This window comes from Ascaphus truei, chromosome 1, assembly GCF_040206685.1.
Source record: "Ascaphus truei isolate aAscTru1 chromosome 1, aAscTru1.hap1, whole genome shotgun sequence".
Taxonomy (NCBI): Eukaryota; Metazoa; Chordata; class Amphibia; order Anura; family Ascaphidae; genus Ascaphus; species Ascaphus truei.
This window is the reverse complement of record NC_134483.1, coordinates 322633971-322649722: the sequence shown is the minus strand read 5'-3', so window position 1 is coordinate 322649722 and position 15752 is coordinate 322633971. Positions and strand designations below refer to the sequence as shown.

At 45.6% G+C, this 15752-nt stretch overlaps 1 protein-coding gene across 1 annotated transcript in view; it reads left to right on the top strand.

Annotated features, from left to right (window-relative positions):
- CFAP299 (cilia and flagella associated protein 299) overlaps positions 1-15752 on the top strand; it is a 742637-nt gene that overhangs the window by 229053 nt on the left and 497832 nt on the right. Inside the window, exon 3 of the mRNA XM_075606538.1 lies at positions 12170-12260. Within this exon, the coding sequence (XP_075462653.1) occupies positions 12170-12260 (91 nt within the window). The remainder of the gene's footprint in view (positions 1-12169; positions 12261-15752) is intronic.

Here is a 15752-nt window from a genome sequence, read left to right as displayed (position 1 = left end):
AGGGGTTAAACCCGAGTAGCCTGTTTATTGGGGCAGACGGGGTGGATGAAGGGGTTAGTTACCCCAGGATGGGTGGTTAGGTCTGCCTGAAAGGTTGCGGGAGGATTTAACCCCTTCACTACCATGGCGGTGGTAACCGCTGTGGTAATGAAGGGGTTAACCACTACTGCTACCCACCCGAGAGGCCTAAACAGACACCATGGGCCAAATACCACCTTCACCCACCCCCGCTACCCACAATAAACCGGGCACTAGTATTTAACCCCTTCATTGCCGTATAATGAAGCTGCCTGTAAATATATTTTTATTGCATTGGATAGAAGCCGGGGGTCTCCGGAGCTGATATTAATACATGCCAGCTCCGGGGACTCCCGGCTTCAATCCGATGCAGGAAAAATACTTTTTTTTGTAAGTCCTATTCTCAAATCCCTTCTCACCACCTTTGTGGTGGTGAGATCTGTGATAATCTCATCTGTGCTTTGAAATAGCGATCTTATCGGGCCACTAGAATAGCGTGATCTTATCAAAATGGTGCTATTTTGCTTTTTTCAGCTCCCGCACGGTGTGTTTGAGCAGGAGCGAGACCGCTCAGGAAAATGCAACTTCCTGAATGAGTTTGGCAAGTTATCGAAGCTTTCTAAATAGCAAACTGGCTAAATTGTTCGGGAACTGTGTGTTTATTAAATTGTTCGGGAACTGCTCAAAAAGCTTAATGAGTTCGTTATCAAACCTACTAGAATAGGCCCCTACAGTATGTGTCTGTTCATGCGATTACATAATCCAGATCTCTATTCAAGTTTAAACAATGGAGCACAAGTGGGCAAGCATTCCGAAATACATAGAGACTTGTAATTGGTTGTGAAGTCCATGTTTCTGACGTTGAGGGGGTAGATTGAGCTCGCGCCCGGGACATGAAAAGCTTAGGAACACGTGACGAACCCAGAGCCCTGGGAAGTTGAGAAAAAAGCTCACTGGAACTTCCTATCTGTGGTTTAACTCAGGGGGGCACAAACTTTTTTCCCTGCACCCCCCTGCCGGCGGTTCCCTCACCCCCGCGCCCTCCTCACTCCCACTCCGGTGTCGGCTCCGGCGTCATTTATGCCACGTTTCCATGGCGACACATGTAGCCGCCAGAGCCAAGGTAAGTCTAGTTTACAGAGGCCCTGCAGCTCCCCGGCACTTAATTTAAGTGCCTTCGGGAAGCGTGCAGGGCCTCTGTAAACCCTGCGCCCCCCTGCAGTTAGTCTCGAGCCCCCCCTGGGGGTCGCGCCCCCCCACTTTGCGCACCTCAGGTTTAACTGATGAGCTTGATTTTTATCATGTAGCAGTTTAATATTGAGTTTTTACCCATATAATACATTGTACTTTCCTATTGGATCCCTTGCATGCCTTCTGTTTTATATTTTCTAGTATAGTATGTATACTATACCACATCTTCCCATGTCATGCTTCGTTGTTTCTCATATTGCGTTATATTCTGTTTTTTACAAGACTTAAGGTCCTACAATTAACCTACTCCAAGTGAAGACCAGCTAATTGATCTTGAAATTAGAAACACTGTGGCCTTGTTAGCATACCCGATATACTGACCTTATCCTTTGCAGGTCTATAGTCCTATGCTCAAGGAAACATACCTGTAAATCTGGTCATTCAAAATATATGTTTTTATTGATGAAGCAGGTGCAGGTTCAGGCACTCACATGAACCTCTTATCAGGGGAATAATTTTAATATTGGATCGGTGTTTAGTCTCCACATCAGGACCCTTTATCAAGAGAAAATGAACAAAACCCCAAACTCCCTTTTATAAACCTCAGTGGGATACTAGAAAAGACCGCGCAGACAAAACCCCTGGTTAACTTTGGCAATCCAATATCACTACATTGCTAAATACGGAAATTAGTTGGTCTGATGTCCTATGAGGCACCATAAAAACGGCGTCAGTTCATGATTATTTCCCTATTATTATAACCTATACCATGGCTTCACCGGCAATTAGGTCTCCGACCATTTATACGCACAATTCAGACCCTTGAAAATAATGAACATTTTGGTTTGTGGTAGGAGCATTGTAATATGTTGCTTGTTTTCCAATGGCCTCCAGGGAGCCAAGTGCTGGCTGCTAGCTTGTGAGCATTTATGAAATGGGAAAATCTGAAAAATAATTGAAGTACTAACAACAAAATGGTTACCATTAATACTTCTATCTTACCTGTCCCAGGTGATTACGGCAGCTGTGTTGTTTTAGTTAACTGACCTCCCACCTTGAGAAAGCGCCAGCCCCTTATGCACGAAACGATCGTCGGCATGACGTCACCACATTGACGTCGTGTAGGAGGAGTCACGGGTGAGACTGTTCATGGTAGTTTGTGTGGGGTTGGTCGAGTGGCTATTGCTTAGCAGAGGTCGCCTATGCCTATAACTGTCCGGTTTTTGATGCACACGCCGCGGTTCATTTACATACTGTGGTATAAGATGCACTAATATGCACTAAATATTTATTGATTCATTGATCGTGTGACCTAGTACTTATATAGGTTCTGTGATACAGGACAGTGGCACATTTATCTGCATCCACTACTCTGCATGCATTATCACCTACTGTCAGTGCGTTATACAATCACTGTAACTGAGCTGATCAATCACAGCATGCCATGATTAGTGCAACCTCCACCACACCCTGAGACCATAGTATTTTCTATTGCCAATTATTTGCATTTACCATTGTGTCTCACACTACCACTCGTTACTGGTAAGGGGACATATACTAATATTTGGGAATTAACCCTATTATAACATCCCCTTACCCTGCTTCACCCGTGATTTATGTTTTAATTGTTTTTATGGTTATTTAGAGTGTGTGTTACTGCGTCTATTTCTGTACATTAATAAAATATTTATTATTTTTGCCCTAGGGCATTTTAGTGGTAATTGTCCTCCCACAGTGTTGGGAGCGGTTACTTAATTGTACCCTTATAGCCTTACCATTACTCTAGTGGGTTACTATACCTGTGGATCATTTTCGGCTTTGCTGTGCATTAAAGTGGGATCTTTTTAGGAGCATTCTTTGTCTCCTTATACATGTATGTCTGTCATCCCTATCCCCTTTGCACCAGCTGATATCATAGAGTTGGTATTCATTATTGAGGTGAGCGGTATGTCACTAGTTGTTTCTAAATATAAATAGGCAGATCTTGGATCTAGATTATGCATTCATCTGTTCATTGGTGATTTTAATACAACAGAGGGATTTGTTACAGCTGTCATACTAATTGTACCTCTGAAAATGTTCTTGTGCCAGAATCCCTGTACAGTGAGAACACTTAGTTCTCATTTAAATACAATAGAGGCCATTTGATGTTAAAAAAATAAAATTATATTTGGCTGATTCCTGCTGGGACTTTACTGAAATGAAAAACAAGGTGTGTATTTTAGTATAATTATTCCCATCAAACCACTTTATTGGGGTGTCTTTCCAGCCGAGGCGCCATATTCTTTACCGAAATTGGCGTTCGCGCCCTCCCCCTTTAGCCCTTTACTGTCCTATTTAAAACATTTGGACTTGGGGTGCTGACCCCCGCACCCGGCGCAGCTATGCTGTAAATGACAATTGGGGAATCTGCATTTTGACTCGTTAAAACCCCAGCATATGCCCGACTGTTTACCGACTGCGCGTCCCCTTCCTGCCGGCCGCGCGAACCAATCCGAACCCTCCTGTGAATTGTTACTGCCACTGTCCCCTTGCCCACCTGCCCCGCGAGAGGTTGAACCTCCCCCCCCGAAATGTGATCTAAGTATAAGTCGACATCCTTACGGTCCCACGTAACCACCCCTTTATTCTCCTGCATGCTTTGCCTGAATTCCACATCGTATGTCCACCATCCCATCCCCCCATGTTTTTGAAAAGCCTTCCTGATAATGTCCTGATATTTAAACAGCGCGGTGCATAAATGTGGCTCCTTCTCCCCCACTACGCCTGCCAATATCCCAAAGCTTGCACCCAGTTACCGAAAGTGCGTGGGTACAACCGTCTCTCTACATCCTCCTTCTTAGCTTCCCCTTTCTTTTCGGATCTCGCTACTGCATCGTTGTACCAGGAAGCAACGTCAATAACTCAACAAAGTCCCCTGCCCAAATTGTTTCCTTCACCTCGTCTGACAGGTGCGCACCCAGGGACCGGGTGACCGCTGTATATGAATCACCATATGCCGCATCCCCTACCCTCTTTGATTTTGCTGTCGCTACTGGCACCCCGGTCCCTGGCCCTTCCGCTGGTCCTTCTACTGCGCTAGCTGCTGCTGTTACTCCCGCTCCCTGCCCTGATCCCCCTCTGTTACCTGGCTAGCTGCTGATCCCGCGCGCCTGCCTCCCCTGCTGAAGCCTGTTCCTGTGTAACCGCTGACGCGCTTGCTTCTCAGGGTTTCACCCCTGCTGCTGTTCCTCCTTGTGCCTCGCTAGACTTGCCTACGCCTGCCACTAGCAACGCCGCCTGAACGGCCTTTCCCACTATGCTGATCAGTCTCGCCTCGGCATTGTCTGCTGCCCCCGCCACCAAACTCTCCGGTATTGGGGAACCGCGGATGCCTGGCGAGGTAGCCGCTCCTACATGTGTAGCTCTCTTACGTTTACCCTTTGGTGTCCCCGGCGGCGATGTGAACCGCCTGTTTGGACCAACCTCGAGGCTCTTGCCCCTCGGAGTTCTGTTCGCAGGCCCTCCAGGGCGCCCCGTCCGCTAACGAGTCGTGGACGACGTACCAGCGCCGCAAAGCGAGGTCGAACGTGTCCCGACCGGTCCAGCCTTTCCTGTAAGAGAAAACAAGGTTGAGCCACCCCCGCAGGATTCATTCATCCTAACCGGAAGCCGCCATCCAGGGCTCCAGACCACCCCCGCACGCGCCCCCTGTGGGCCCCACGTGCTCCTCTCCTCCACCTTGGGCGCCGTTCGCCCCTACCATGGCCCGTCTGTCGATCAGCTCGCAGCCCGACCCGCACCGCTCTCCCCGCAACCGACGGTGGGGTCTTCCCTCCGTGTTGGCCTCATCCCTGTGCTCACACCTACGTATATATATTCATATACATAATTATGCGCATTTTTTTTTTTTTGAGACCAACTGCCACCTTCCTTTCGCTCGCCCTCCCGGCTGCCTCCCCTTCCCCACGGCCTCTCCCGTGACAGGCTGTGGCTTTCCCCCCCTATCACCACTGACTTACCCTTTTTCTTCCCTGTAAACAACCTAACCGGATGTCGTGCTCCGCCGCTAGGACCGCCTTCGTCGCTTGATGACGGCCATGCCTCGGCGCACGTGTCCTCCAAACCCGCTTGAGCGCCCTCCCGGCTGCTCGACCCTCCTTGGTTGCTTCCGGACTCCTGCGTCAATGCCTGCAATTGCTGGTGCAGCCACTCCTCATCGTGGTCCTGTGCTTCCACCAAGATTTGCATCATACTGGCCTGTAAAGACATTCCCAAAAGCACTGCGTGCCGGTGCTTTGCCTTCCTGTGCAACTGCTGCAATAACAAAATTACACGTTACCCCTTGCCTAACCATTTTTTTAAAATTATGTATATATGCCTATATGTATATACCTATATATATGTGACCGTATCCTTACTTATAAATACCTATCTATGCCCATATGCACGTATATATACCTCTCCACGTATATGCATATCTATTCTACCATATATGCATGCCCGCCTACGCCCCCCTCGCACTAACGATACCTGTCATCCCTACGTGACTTCCGGTGTTAAAGAACCATGAAATACCGTATGGTAAACTGTTTAATATTGACAACATAACGGTGAACTGTTTAATATTGATTGACGTACCGTATATAACAATATGCATAACACCACTGGCCCATATAATATTAACGCATGGTGGCTTTCCTGCATCCCATGCCCCATCATAACAACCTGAAATAGCACTTTTTTTTTTTTTGACCTGCGTACCACATTTTCTGCTACTGACGTACTGTATAACACCTACTTTCTCATAACACCCAGTGAACTAACCCCGTACATACCGCATATCTGGCCCATGTTTTTAATGACATGCTCTTTAGCCCCACGCGTCTGGCGAATACTTATGCCCTAAGCAAAAACTTGCCCAGTATAAGCAATTCCCCCCCCCACTGGGGGCCTTATGCCCCCACGCGGGCCCTCTTGCCCCAATGTCCCCTCCCCCCAGTGGGCCTTTTTGCCCCCCCAATACCCCTCCCCCTGGTGGGCCATCTTGCCCCAATGTCCCCCCCGTGGCCCCTCTTGCCCCCAATGTCCGCCCCCCCCAGCCCAGCCCCAAATATCGGCCCCTCTCGCGTGGGCCCTCCGGCCCGGCGCCGTTGAATAGCCATGGTAAGCTGCGCCGCAAAAAAGGGGAGGTGTGCAACAATCCACCCCCCCCCCCCCGAGCGCCATGTGGCCAGATCTTTCCCCCGTCATCTTTCCCTCCTGGTTTTAGCGCGCTTAGGGGGAGGGTGGGAGACTGCACGGCTGCGGGAGTGAGCAGGTGGCTGCCGGTGACTGCAGGGACCCCCCCGACTCATCAGGCAAGGACAGGCGGAGCTCCACGGCGGACACCACGTGGGGACAGGGGTCCCCGTGCCTCTCCTCCTTCACCGGCCCCCCTTGTCCTGCTCGCTCTTGCCGGGACGCTTGGCCTGCTCCCCCCCCCCACGTCACCATTACCACCCGTGTGCTCTTAGCGGGACGTGGCGCCACGTGGGAGCGGAACCCGGTGCTTCTTCCCCTTCACACGCCCGCTCCCCCCCGCGTCGCCGCTACCCCTAGCAGGACACGGCGCCACCTGGGGCCGTGGAGCGCGCCCTGCAGGAGTGAGCCCTGGAGAGAACCCTGTTCCCTCCCCCACCCCCCTCCAGCACTCCGTTCCTGCTGGAGGACGGGGGCAGCCATGCAACGGTAAGCATTTTCTCCCGCGCTCCTCCAGCAACAACCCCGCAGACTCGGCCGGACCTCCATAGCCTCATGCTACCCCCCGGCCACTCTACAGAACCCACAACGCGCGCCGACGATAAGGATGGGGACGGGTTCCCTCTCCTCCCTGGATCCCGCCTCCCCCCTCGCCGCCGATTCAAAATCACGGCTATGCAGGAGGGGAGAGTGCCCAGGATTGACCCCCATTTCGGGGTCTTACCTTAATTTAGAGTGCAGTGGAGGAGAGGGATGTCCGAATCCTTAGCCAGCCAGGAGCAAGAGGCCGGACCTCCCTCCTGGCTGCTGGCTATATCCCTGCAGCCCCTCCCCCGGCCGCTCTTGTGGCCAATCCGGTTCGGGGAGGCCGAGCCCCCCGGTCACCTGCTGTGCCGCCCATTCAGGCTAGGGGCTTCATTCAGGCAAGGGGCTTCATTCTCATTTAAATACAATAGAGGCCATTTGATGTTAAAAAAATAAAATTATATTTGGCTGATTCCTGCTGGGACTTTACTGAAATGAAAAACAAGGTGTGTATTTTAGTATAATTATTCCCATCAAACCAAACGTCCAGGAACCATAAATAAATGTGAAAACGGCAGTGTAACTAAATCATTTTCCGCTTTTGAAGAGGAGTGCAAAAACCACTACTGTATACAAAATCTTCCAATTAATATCCAGAGCAAAAAAACAAACAACTTCTAAGTAATCAAAGACTGAAAGTGCATAAATGATATTGTGGCATAGCACTAAGCACATGTATGCATCAAATTGTGGTGTTTCCTACATACAGTACTATACTGTACATGATATAAGACAAAAGCCTACCCTTTTCTGAAATCTAACCCAAACAATCCCCAATGTATTACTAGAATGTCTTAGCTGCCCTAACTAGAAATCTAGAAATGTATCACAATACACCACACTCTTTAGATCAACATAGTGTCAGAGATCCACAAAGTTTCATTAACTCAGGGCTCATAATGTCTTGTTATCAAAATCAGTAATGAACATTCTGCTCCCCAAGGGAAATGTGAATTCACTAAACTAATTACATGCAGATGCAACAATCATTAGTTATCTCTTTAACATAGGCTTAACATCATGTTAAATTAGCACTTCCTCGCTTCAAATAACGTGGCTTGCATTAAGCACAGTATGTGTTACCTAAAGGTGGTGTTACTTCCCTCAAGACCATATGGGGTTTGCTAGATTGGAGAGTGACTGACTCTTCTTTGCTTAAGTCCCAAGTGATCTCTGTACCACATTTAAACAATACAATATGTGAAGAGACCTGAGCTATACAGTATGCTAACATGGCTATGCAAAGTATATTAAAATTAGATACATAAGCATATATATCCCAGTATCTCAGGTGTGCTCCTTTTTGTGCACAGGTGTCTCAACATGGAGTAGATACCCAACGCTCCATTATTGAGTTAACGAGACATACATTTAAGTTAGCGGCGCAAAAGTGCTAACGGAAATCATCAAAACGTACTAATGCAGCATGCATATACAGTATAAGGGCTGTTCTGCTGCTAAGTTGGGCTTGTGTAAACTTTAATGGCTGTTAGTGCTAATGAGAGTGTGGCACACCTTATCACATATTCACAGTAGGCCATTGCAGTTAATGTTGAGTTATTTTAGGTCATGGCTATTCTGTATCTGGCGTTAGGTGCTTCTAGTGCCTAACGCTGGGTCGTAGAAATGATCTGGCCTTGTCCAGGGTGCTGAAGTGGGCCACTTTAGCTTCCTATATTGCCTTAGCAGAATACCTTAGTCTAGGTCAAAAAATTTAGCAAAGACCTTTGTATTAACCCCTTGAAAGCCATAGTGGCAATGAAGGCATGCATTACACTTGCATTACTTTACTAACCATTGTATGACATAGAGGTACAGCCACCTTGGCATACACAGGTTTTTTTCTCGCCACTGTATACTACATAATCTGTCTTGTCCATACAGTAGTATAACATATCATAACAGTTGCAATTTCTTGTTTCACTGGCTTAAGTGTGGTCATATGCCTTTTGTAAAGCGACAATAAGATAAGTGCTGCACACCAAGGCAAAAACCAAATAAATTGCAAAAGATACAGTTACCGGTGCTCCCATCAATGAAGGAAAGACTGCATACAATCCACTTACACTTGACAAAGACCATTCTAGTCGAAACGTTGTGTCAGCTTTAAATACATTATTTTGTTATTTTCAATTCCGTGTGCCCTGTCTTCTATCCTTCATATGCCTTTTGTAGACATAAAAAAATAGAATGAACTAACACTCACCCTGTCCACTATAATTCAGCTGGAGGTGCTATGATCCTGCATCTATACCGGAAGATGCATACAATTACACAAAAACCATACTGGATCAGCACTCAAAAAGTAAATCAAAGAAAATGAAGGACTTTTTCCTTTTGGTCTCACCAAGTTTCTTCTTTTATGTATCAAAAGAAAGAAGCAATACAGAAAAAATCAGCATACACAAGTCATTTAGTTCAATTTGAATACTAGTGTATGCGAGCAGGGGGTTTCTGGAGCTGAACTGCATTAAATTCAGGTCCGGGAACCCCCTGCTTCCTGAAAAACAGGGTATGGAGTGCCGGTATGTCCTATGCATTTAAATGTCCCAGTCACGTGATGCGGGGGATTTAAACATTGCACAGGGATACCGGCTCCCGCACACTAGTATTAAAATTTAAATAAAAACAGCTTAATTACCTAAGTGGCTAGCTGCTAAAGCAATGAAAGAGTTAAACCCTGTTTATTGAGGGCAGAGGGGGTAGATAAATGGATAGTTGCCCCAGACTGAGTGGTTAGGCCTGCCGGGAAAGTTGTGGGAGGAGTTAACCCCTTCACTACCATAGCAGTGGTAACCGCTAAGGTAAATAAAGGGTTAACTCCTCTCACAATTCCACCCCCCCGCAATACCACCTTCACCCACCCCCGCTACCCACAATAAACTGGGCACTGGTATTTAACCCCTTCATTGCTTTTTATTGCATAGGATTGAAGCTGGGGGTCTCCGGAACTGGTATTAATGTGGATCAGCTCCCGGCTTCAATCCGATGCAGAAAAAATAAAAAAAACTTCCAAGTCACACTCTTAAGAGAGATGAGATCTGTGATAAGGTGATTTCAGAGCCCCGATGAGATTCTTGAGGGTACTAGAATAGCGTGATTTTATCAAAATGGTGCTATTTTGCTGTTTGTCAGCTCCCGCTCAATGTGTTTGAGCAGGAGTAGTACTGCTCAGAAAAATGCACTCCTCGTACGAGTTTGGCAAGTCATTGAAGTTTTCTGAATAGCAAACTTGCCAAATTGTATGGGAAGTGCACAAAAAGCTTAATGAAATTGTTGTCAAAGCTACTAGAATATGCCCCTATGAGTTTTGGGTATATACACAAAAAATGACCACAGTGATCACAGTTAAGGAGCCACTGGTGCTAATATTTGGTGATTTAGAAAAATAGAAAGAAGTTAATGGTACAACAGGTATTCCAAAGATTGCTGAAATAATACTATTGGCAGCCAAGAAATCCATAATGGTACAATGTGGTAAGATTGAGGCTCCCATATTGAAAACTTGGAAAAACTATCCCACACAACTAATGACGTTAGACAAATGGACACAGAGACAAGGGAGGACACAAAAAGAGAGACATTCTTTAAAAAAGGGGAACAGTTTATTGAATCATTGCCACATAAAGAAACATAGCTAATAATACAGGTATTTGCTCATACATCCTTGAGTTTTGTGACACTGCAGTCAGGGGGTCGTAGATGAGGGTACCTATTAGTATAAGAACAAAGATATAATATAAACTTGACATTTTGTGAGGACAATGATTAAAGCTAATTTAAAATATTTGTGTAAAGGGACTTTACTAAAATGATTGCAGGTATTTGTTATAAGTAACAATTTGGGTTATTATTGATTAAATGAGTGTCCTGTCATCTGATGTACAATTTTTAGTACAGTAATCTAGTCACTATATGTTACCCCAAAATATAAGTCGTTTTAAATATTACATTCAATTCCAATGAGTTTTAAAGGGTCCAAATGTGCACATCGGTGCTTTTACTTATCAAGCCATCATAAACTACAAGGTCAGTTGAAGTTTACCAACTCATTAAGAATGGCAAGAATTTGAGGCGACAGTAGGTTACAAAAAATATGATGTTTGAATATAAGGTGTAAAAATGTTTATGTGTGTGTGTATATATAATCTATCCACACATAAAGAGTGGTTGATATTATCATAGATAAATAACTATGAATGTTCCTGAAAGGTAACGGAAAGGATTTGATAAATATTACCTTTGAGCTAGATTTTGTTTATACTAAGCGGATTATGGAAATTGATATATTTTTCTGGAAAAAATATCATACAGTTGAATACAGTACGTGGAAAAACAAGATGCACCTAGAGTTATATACTGATATACAGTAATAGTAATATTGCGTTAATAAAACATGATAATATGTTTATCCTATTTTATCCTATCCTATTCCCGTAATTTCCTTCCCTAGCCCCATCTCTGATGTCCAGAAATTGGAGTGAAGCAAGAGTATTTAATTTATTTTCAAATGTGGTTTATTTCAAAACACATTTACATTTGTAACGAATGTTAATACCCTTCAATTTGTTTTTAACATGTACTGTATTTAATGATTTCTCAGTAAAGTCATCGTCTTCTGTATTTATTGTGTTTAGTGTTTCTAGGCTTCTTACTCAACAGATGTTTATCACGATAAATATTGTTATCATGATACATTTCTTAATATCGTTATTGTGTGAAAAGTATTTCCAATCTTAAATGCATCCCCTGCCCTAACAAAGAATGACAGAACACAAAAAAGTTCACCAATGAAAACTTGTACCCCAGGGAAATCATGTACAGTCAAATCGTTGGTGACACTTGTGGATTGAGTCGCAGATGTCACTGTCTAACAATAGGATCCAGGTTAAATCAAAGTAGATTGAAAGCTCAGCTGTGTACTTGTCTCATTACACTGGTGGCCAGAGCAGTGTATACCACACTGTGCATAGCAAAAATTGTTTTGAAGAGATGAAAAAATAGTAAGCCCTGAGGGTTTAAGCTCAATAATTGTACGCGTATGGTATTTTTAGCAAATGCCGTAAAATATTGACACTTGCTTTCATCTGAAATATGTATTTGACTCTATAAAGAAATACATAGTAATTATAATCAATGCTTTCCTATTTTGCAGGATACAGACAAGTGCCGGAAAAGAATTGAAAGATAATTTCCTTAAAGCCTTAGCCTTGAGGGAAGAAGCCAATCGCAGCGGGAAGCTGAGTGTAAGTACACTGGATGTTGAGCAGTTCACTGGAAAAGAAGACATATAGGGGTATTTAGACCTTTAAAAAAAAAAAAAATAGAGGTGCTGGTACTCAGGGCCGTAGACAGCTTTCCTAGGGCCCATAGGGCCATGGTAGAGTCAGCAGACCCCTCTATCTCTCACACCCCCACCTCTCTCTCTCCCCCACACCTCTACCTCTCTCTCTCTCTCTCTCCCACACCCCCACCTCTCACATCCCCATCTCTCTCTCACACCCCCACCTCTCTCTCTCTCTCACACCCCACCCCCACCTCTCTCTCTCCCACACCACCACCTATCTCTCTCTCTCACCCCCACCTCTCTCCCCACACCTCCACCTATCCCACACCCCCAACTCTCTCTCCCCCCACACACCTCCACCTCTCTCCCACACCCGCACCTCTCTCCCCACACACCTCCACCTCTCTCCCACACCCCCATCTCTCTCTCTCCCCACACACACCTCCACCTCTCTCCCACCTCTCTCCCCACACACCTCCATCTCTCTCCCACACCCCATCTCTCTCTCTCCCAACACACCTCCACCTCTCTCCCACACCCCCACCTCTTTCTCCCCACACACCTCCACCTCTCTCGCACCCACTTCTCTCTCCCCACACACCACCTCTCTCCCTCACCCCCACCTCTCTCCCACACACCTCCACCTCTCTCCCACACCCCCATCTCTCTCTTCCCACACACCTCCACCTCTCTCCCACACCCCCATATCTCTGTCCCCACACACCTCCACCTCTCCCACACCCCCATATCTCTCTCCCCACACACCTCCACCTCTCTCCCACACCCCCACCTCTCTCTCCCCACACACCTCCACCTCTCTCCCATCCCCCCACATCTCTCTCCCCACACACCTCCACCTCTCTCCCACACCCCCACCTCTCTCTTTCCACACACCCCCACCTTTCTTTCCCACACCCCCACCACTTTTTCTCTCTCACACCCCCACCTCTTTCTCTCCCACACCCCCACCGCTTTTTCTCTCTCACACCCCACCTCTTTCTCTCTCACACCCCCACCACCTTTTCTCTCTCACACCCCACCTCTCTCTATTTCATACCCCCTCTCCCTCTTCTCTATCTCTCTCTACACTCCCTGTGTAGTCTCTTGTGAGGAGGAGAAGGGAATGGGGCTGGATGGAAAGGAGTTAACCGGAAACCTTGACCTTGTAAAGGTAGACCCAGATCAATATAGGTATTACATGCTAGGGCTAAGCTAATGTGTAACTCAAACCTGATAATACATAGATAGTCAGTGTAGCATTAGTTGTATTGGGGGCATACAGCAGAGGTAGAGAGTTCTAGACTATGATAGAGTGACAGCAGAACTGCTCTAAAGATTATCACCGTTTGTATGCATCGCTAATAAGTGGCAAGTCGAAGGGCCATGGATATTGCAGCAGTATCACCCCTCCAGGATCAGGCACTGAATAATGATGTCTGTGCCGGCGTTCAAGACCGACGGCTGTTTTGCACTTAAGTGTTTTGTCCGGGTACTCCAGGTGAACTCGCCAGACTAGACAGGGAGTGAGTTAGACTAAGTATAGATTTTACCATCTAATGCTGCCATATCTTCAGCACAGCATCTAATAGTGTGGTTAACCACTTTCTTGATCCAATTACTCATATTGGGCTCTGCACTAATCAACTTTATACTCCCTCCCAGCCCAGGGTGGTTACATTACCACTTACCTGAACAGATTAACCCCAACCAGGGGAACTCTGATGGGATAACAGGTGTATTTTTCAAAGGTGTGATTATTCAGGATTTACACCTTTTCAAAGGAGTCCTCTTTTCATATATGTATTTTTATTATTTGAGTTATTGAGTGTTGTTTCTTGGCGTCATATGGGTACTATTTATGTTAGGTTTTTGTGCTATAAGCACCTAATAAAATGACGTTCTTTTTAACCATTTCAGTATCTAGATACACTGATGTGCTTGGATTATCCTTTATGTATGTACGACTTGTCGCAACTATATAGCACATTAAGTCCTTCGGACATTCACACAGTACTCCCTTTATTTCAAGTGATAGATTGTTAAATGTGCTAGTCACGTCATTTGTATACCACCACTACAATTTGGGGTTTGAGTGCAGTTTACACAGAAGTTCTGTTGTCAGTCACATTAGGATATATGTACTGTATCTTCTTTATTGTATAAGCATGTATTTGGACCGAGCAGACATTATTTTGAGCAATAAATGTAGGATGTGTTCTAAACAATGGACTAACTGAAATACTACTTCAAGGGACAAACCCAAAATAATTTCTCTCCTCTGTAGTTCATAATTCTAACAATGAGTTGGGCTTCTGATCTCTCTACTCTTTAATGCTCTCTTGTTCCTGTACTGTACAATATATGAGATTTAACCAAAGTTGACTGTTTATTATTACGATACTGTGAGCTGAGGTTTAATCCATTGAAATCATTATGATGCATAAACCATTTTGTTTTTGTTATGTGTTTTAATGCTGTTTAAGAGCATATCGTTAGTATGTTTAATTTACTGTCATATCCCTGCAAACATTGTGTTCAAAGAGCTAACTGAGACATTTGCATATGAAAAGAACAATTACACTATTATATAGCTTATCAGTGCAGCACTAAGTAATGTTAAGAGTTGTTTATGAATACAATATTTATTTTTTGCCAGCTAAATGTTTTTGGCAAAAGTATACATGATGGTTGCTTAACCTTACAAATAAGTCTCTTGATTTCAGAGTACTCTCAGGACTGATTTAACCACTATGCAAACTATGCAGTCGCCTAGAACGGCAACATTTGCAGGGTGTCAAAAAAGCATAAGAATTCCATTTAGAAGCAGGGGCAACTGGGACTACTTTTCTGGGCCCGGTGAGCCAGAGGGCCAGGGCACAATGCTGGCGACCCTAACATGTGGTAGATCTTCAGAGGTGCCTGTCAAAGGGGACCTGCTGGAGGCAGTGAAACTGGCAGTCACCTCCGTGGTCACCCCAATGCAGGCCCCCATCGGCAGACCTCTAGCAGGCCCCCTCCATCCTCCAAAGCTGGAGGTAAGCTCACTCTGATCCCCTTCTCCCTCTGCTGTGGCCCTTCCTGCCCCCCAGGCCTATGACTTTGACCCCAGGACCATACCTCCTTCTCCTCCCTCCCAGACACATAACTACCCCCCACGCCTTGCAGATAACTACCCCCCCCACACATTTGAGTACAGTGAGAATGTATAATCAGTATCTTATTCTCCATATTAATGTAAAATAAATCTGTAATTATAAATGCACCATATACATTTTTGAAAATTCATTGGGGGGATGCAAGGCTGAAGGTTCACCTTACACGCCTAATATCTTTGCACAGGACCTGATTACTCTATACTGATTTAGTCAGACACCACCACACCTGGTCTTAGACGTGAAATACACTGACTCAAAAAGCTAACATACAGTATGCGGAACCTGAAAACCTATTC